At 37.0% G+C, this 5,595-nt stretch overlaps 1 protein-coding gene across 1 annotated transcript; it reads left to right on the plus strand.

Annotated features, from left to right (window-relative positions):
* Positions 1-2,336: 2,336 nt before the first annotated feature.
* Ppp4r3c (protein phosphatase 4 regulatory subunit 3C) lies at positions 2,337-4,691 on the plus strand. The gene is made up of 2 exons (XM_046425327.1): positions 2,337-3,828; positions 3,982-4,691. Exons 1-2 carry the CDS (start codon positions 2,337-2,339, stop codon positions 4,689-4,691), a joined length of 2,202 nt encoding a protein of 733 aa, XP_046281283.1.
* Positions 4,692-5,595: the final 904 nt, after the last annotated feature.

Consider the following 5,595-nt stretch of genomic DNA (forward strand, 5'->3'; position numbering starts at 1 on the left):
AATTTTGTATCTGTCATTCATGGTTATGTTTAAATATTTTGATAACTTGTAAATGTTTCCATACCAGCAGTATCTTGGCAATGATTTAAATTTTCTCCTAAAATTATTGTCTTATGCAATTGACACCCTAGCTGCCCTACCTGCACTATCCCAGGCAATATTCCAGACTCTAATGTGGAAGTTTTTCTGTTCCCTACTTGACAATTGTCACATATCTCCCTGGTATGTAAAATGAACTGATTATTACAAATAGGACTCTTCAAGTTCAAATGTCCTTGATGTGGCCCAGTTCTTAATTTTTCCCCTTGCAATAACAGGGTTAATGTTGTGGAAAAATATTTTTTAAAAATAAAACTGCAGAAGTTGCTGCTACATCAAAAATCAGCTTCGTTACTATTAAAATTATATTTAACAGAGTTGCCATATCCCAGCTTCTATTTTTCAGTTGGCTATACACAGATGTGAATCTAAAGGAGGAAGTGTGTGACTTTCATCTTGTCTTGATTATTTTATGTTGATTACAAATTATATAGATGGAAGGAATGTTAAATAAAGTGTAATGAAGGCCAAGAAAAGAAGGGAATAGCAGTTTAATAGCTGAGAAAACCAATTCTTGGATTAGTAAAACGTGTTCAAATCAAATTTCTCAACTTATTGTGTGATCTTTCTCAATTTATTTAACTTCTTCAACTCTGTTTCCTGATCCTAAAAGGATTAATACTTCTATATTGCTAGAATATTATAAAATTTAAGAAAATATAAAAACTTAGTGTTTTGAATATAGAAAACACTCAAGTATCATATTTCATCAATTATATTACCTTTCTTCATAATAATAATAAGCAATCACTCAATTATTAGTAGCTGTAGAGTTGTTATTGTCTTCATTATTAAGACAATAAATAAAACAGACCCAGGTATGCTGGTCCCCAACTGTAATCCCAACTACTCAGGAGGCTGAGGCAGGGGAATGGCAAGTTTGAGGCAAGGCTGGGTAATCTACAGAGAACCTGTCTCAAAATAAAATTTCAAAACTGGCAGCAGATATAGCCCAGTGGTAAATCATTGGCCTAGCATGTTTAGGGTCCTGGACTTGAGCCCCAGTCACACAATAAATAAATAAACAAATAAATAAAATATAATTATAATTATAATTTATTACAATTATAATTTGTGATGGTCAATACTCGCTCTTAACAAATTTCAGTGCAATTTCCCTTTGCTCCATTCCTTCTCTAGAGTCAGCAGTATGCTTATAGATAGGAAAACACTTGAGGAAACATTTTACCTATTGTGCTAGACATAAAACTTGAAGTGGAACTTGTCGCGACCCCTTGCCCGCAAGGAAGACGCAACTCAGGAATCTTCTTTCAGCAGTTTATTCAGGCCCTTGATATTTCTTCTTCTCTCTCTTGGATGCCCCTCCCAGCCTTAATAAAGCATCCCAAGCCCCAATGCAAAGCTGCCGCGTGGAGCTTTCTCACAGGGTGGTGAAAAATCATGTGCCAACTTTCCCAGATAAGGAGTTGTTTGTCACAGACCACAGCGGAGCCAGCGCCATCTTGTAATGGCGACCATAATCTGCAGAAACGGCAGAAGCGGCTCACCACAGGAACTGAGGAAAGCAACAGGGTTGATCAATATCTTCCCTCACAGATGAGTAAGTGAATGACCAAGTCTTATGGAGGAAACCCAATCTCATTTCTCTGATTCTCGCTCATGGTCTATAGGTCATTTGTTGGTGCTTTATATTTGGAAAATCCCGGTGTGAACTTGATCAGGACATAGGTAATTAAGTTGAACGCCTAAGCCTATGTCCCCACAAAAAAAGTCTGAGAAGTAAAAATATTTCTGAGGGTCAAAATCCTTTCTGGAAATGCATATGCTAATTCCCTAGCTTCCCAGCTTGGCGGGGTTCCCTTTAGCAAATAGGGTGTTTATTACATAAGCAGGTTCTTCTTGGACAGAATCTTGGGGGCATCACAAGATTCTTAAAAGAACTGAGGCATTTTTAGCCTCGAGCAGGTGGGCGCAAGGACTCACTTTATTAGAGTGAGTAGGAGAGTGGACAAGATGAAAGAAAGGAGGCCCGGGGATTCTGGATGTAGGAGTAAGTGAGAGCTGGCAGGGCCTCAGAGGAATCCTGCGGACCCTGCATCTTTCTCAGCCTCCTCCACTACTGTAACTACTAGTGTAGCCTGTACTGTACTGTAACCTGCCACCTTAACCACTGTTGCTGCCAAGGTAGTGGTAGCTGCCATTGGTCAGGATACGCAAACGCAGAGCAGGAGTTGGTCACCGAGATCCGGCCTGCTGTGTTTAGGCCAGAGGTCCTCATGGCGAGCAGGCGGAATCGTGTAAAGGTCTATGTGCTGAAAGAAGATCAACAATGGGGCCAGCTGGGCGTGGGACAAATCTCCTCAAGTTACATAGAGCGCCTCCAAAGCGTGTGTCTGCTTGTTCGGTCAGAGTCTGATGGCTCACTGATTTTACAGTCCAAGATACACCCAAACGTGCCCTATCAGAAACAACAGGGTGTGTTAATTGTTTGGTATGAAGATGAGAACCATGGTGTGGCACTAAGTTTCCAGGATCCAGCAGGCTGTCGAGACATCTGGGAAGACATATGCCAAGTCCAAGGTAAAGACCCAACTGTTGAAATCACACAAGATCTTTTGGAAGGACCAGACCAGTTTGATGAAATGCCATCAACCAGTAGTAGTCTGGTTGAGCTGCCAAACTGTGGACTCCATACACTTGAAGAAATAGCTGATCTGTTTACTTCTGTCCTTGCTTCACCTAAAGGTAAAGAAATGTTGGCACTGACCTTGGAAAATGAAGATTATATTAAAAATCTACTGCAAATATTTCACATTTGTGAGGACCTAAAGAACATTGAAGGCTTACATAACTTGCACAAAATTATTAAAGGCATCTTATTCCTCAACAAAACTCCTCTATTTGAAATCATGTTTTCTGATGAGTGTATCATGGATGTGGTGGGATGCCTTGAATATGACCCTGCCTTGACTCAGCCAAAAAGATATAGGGAATTCTTGACCCAAAATGTAAAGTTCAAGGAAGTTATGCCAATAACAGACTCTAAACTTAGGCAAAAAATACATCAGACCTACAGAGTGCAGTACATTCATGATATTCTTTTTCCTATACCATCCATATTTGAAGAGAATCCTCTCTCTACTCTTACAACTTTTATTTTCTTCAACAAGGTTGAGATAGTCAGCATGCTGCTGGAAGACGATACGTTTTTGTTTGAAGTTCTTGCACAGTTAAGGGATAAGGCTACAGATGAAAATAAACGGCGTGAATTATTATTTTTTTTCAAGGAATTCTGTGGGTTTTCCCAGACACTGCAGCCTCAAAGCAAGGATGCTTTATTCACAACATTGTTACAACTGGGAATTCTTTCTGCTCTTAAAATTTTAATGAGCATGGATGATTTCCAAGTAAAGATAACAGCTACAGATATATTTGCTTATCTGGTAGAGTACAGTCCATCTATGATCCGAATATTTGTAATGGAGGAAGCTCAGGATGGTGAAGATGATGAACTTTTTATTAATGTAGTAATTGAACAAATGATCAGTGATACTGATCCTGAACTTGGAGGTGCCATTAATTTGATGGGACTTCTTCGTTGTCTACTTGATGTGGACAACATGCTGCTAGTACCCAATGAATGTGAAAGAAGTGAATTTCTAAATTTCTTCTACAGATGTTGCATGCATAACTTGATAGCACCAATTTTGTCTACTACTTCAGAAGACAGAGATGAAGAGGATTATTTATTTGGACCTGACGAAAACAAAAATTGTCTCAATAATTACCAAACAGCACAGCTGCTTAGTTTAATTATAGAACTACTCACATTTTGTGTACAACATCACACATATCACATTAAAAACTACATATTGAGCAAAGACTTGCTAAGAAGAGTCTTGATGTTGATGAATTCAAAGCACACGTTCCTGATCTTATCTGCTGTGCGTTTTATGAGAAGGATGATTGGTCTTAAAGATGAACTTTATAATCGTTACATCATCAAGGGAAATCTTTTTGATCCAGTTGTAAATGCATTTCTGATTAATGGAACTCGGTACAATATGCTAAATTCGGCTATTATTGAGCTATTTGAATATATACGAGTGGAAAATATCAAGTCTCTTGTTGCACATATAGTTGAAAAGTTTTACAAGGCTTTTGAATTGATTGAATATGTTCAGACTTTCAAAGGATTGAAGATTAAATATGAACAAGAGAAAGACAGACAAAATCAAATAAGGAAGAATTTACCTTCTATACTATATATTAAAATTTTTTGCAGAGATGCCAATGGCATGGAGGAGGTGAAGGCTGATATGTATTTTAAGGAAAATACCACAGATGTACTTATGCCACCAATGGAAAATGACTTTCCAGATCATTATGATACATCTATAGATACTAAAATACCAAAAGAAAATGGAGAAAAGGTAGACCTTCTCAAAAGAACATCTTCCGGTGAATTCAGAATTTCTTCATCTAGCTCTCCTGATTCTGAGGATGAAATCAGTACCCCATCCAGTAGCAGTTTGGTTGGTTTAGTGGATTATCCAGATGATGATAATGAAGAAGAAGATAAGGAAGAAGACAAAGCATCCCCTAGAAAGAGACCTCATCTTGACTTATAAAACAATTATGGGAGACCCTCAACATATGCTTCCACTAAAATTCTATCAATGTCAATAAACTAAAAAGTGGATCCCAAAGACTTTCTCATATGAACTTTTAAATGTACAACAAGTAACAAAAATTATGAAGAAAGGAATTAATTCCATAAAAAGAAAACTTCCCATAATATATACATAAAATGAAATAGTAATCAACACCTGATTGATGACTTACTACAACTTGTTTATTTTTCTTTGGTTTAGGGGATAGTTTGGGAGGAGGAAATAGGTTGATGAAATATTGTCAACACAGTTATCACCCAGGAACATATATTAGAAACAACTGTAATAGTTCCATTGCAAAACCTACAATATTATTTGCAGAAAGGTTCTGGCCATGTTTTTCTTTACTCTGGCTGCATTTTTTGAAAGAAGTTTGTTTATATGGTAAACAAAGTCAACTGTAAAAATTCATAGGCTCCTCCTGTGAAGATTTAAAAATAATTCAGCCTTATCAATAATTGGGGGGAAGCAGCTTGCAGTATGTATTTCCATGAATATAAAATAAATCTGGATTCAAAATATGCAGTTATTAGTGTAACCTTTTTAAAGATAAGAAGTACAAAGAAACACCCCAGTAGTATGCCCAAAGTGTTCTCTGTGTGACCTTTGGAGTGAGTAGAAGGTTGGGAAAGTTGTTTTCCAATTAATTAGGTTTGTCTTTTCAGAGCAGCAGATGTTTTAGAGTATAAGTTATAAAGACTAATATAAAAGGTAGTGATAAGTGAATTGACATTTATTATCCATATGCCACTTTGGACCAAGAAAAAGTTAAGTGTCAAAGTCAGCATACAGGACCTGAAGTTTTTCCATAAACAAAAGTATAATATGAAAAATACTTTATTAAAGTGTGTATAAGTGAATT

Source organism: Marmota monax, unplaced genomic scaffold (genome assembly GCF_021218885.2).
Source record: "Marmota monax isolate L192 unplaced genomic scaffold, Marmota_monax_Labrador192_F-V1.1 WCK01_AAM20220418_F8-fsc00075, whole genome shotgun sequence".
Lineage (NCBI taxonomy): Eukaryota > Metazoa > Chordata > Mammalia > Rodentia > Sciuridae > Marmota > Marmota monax.

Excerpts from the sequence above, each read along its gene's own strand:
- Ppp4r3c (XM_046425327.1), top strand. The coding sequence starts at position 2,337 with ATGGCGAGCAGGCGGAATCGTGTAAAGGTCTATGTGCTGAAAGAAGAT. Across the intron at positions 3,829-3,981 it reads ATTTGGACCTGACGAAAACA|ACACGTTCCTGATCTTATCT; the intron begins AAAATTGTCTCA and ends TGAATTCAAAGC.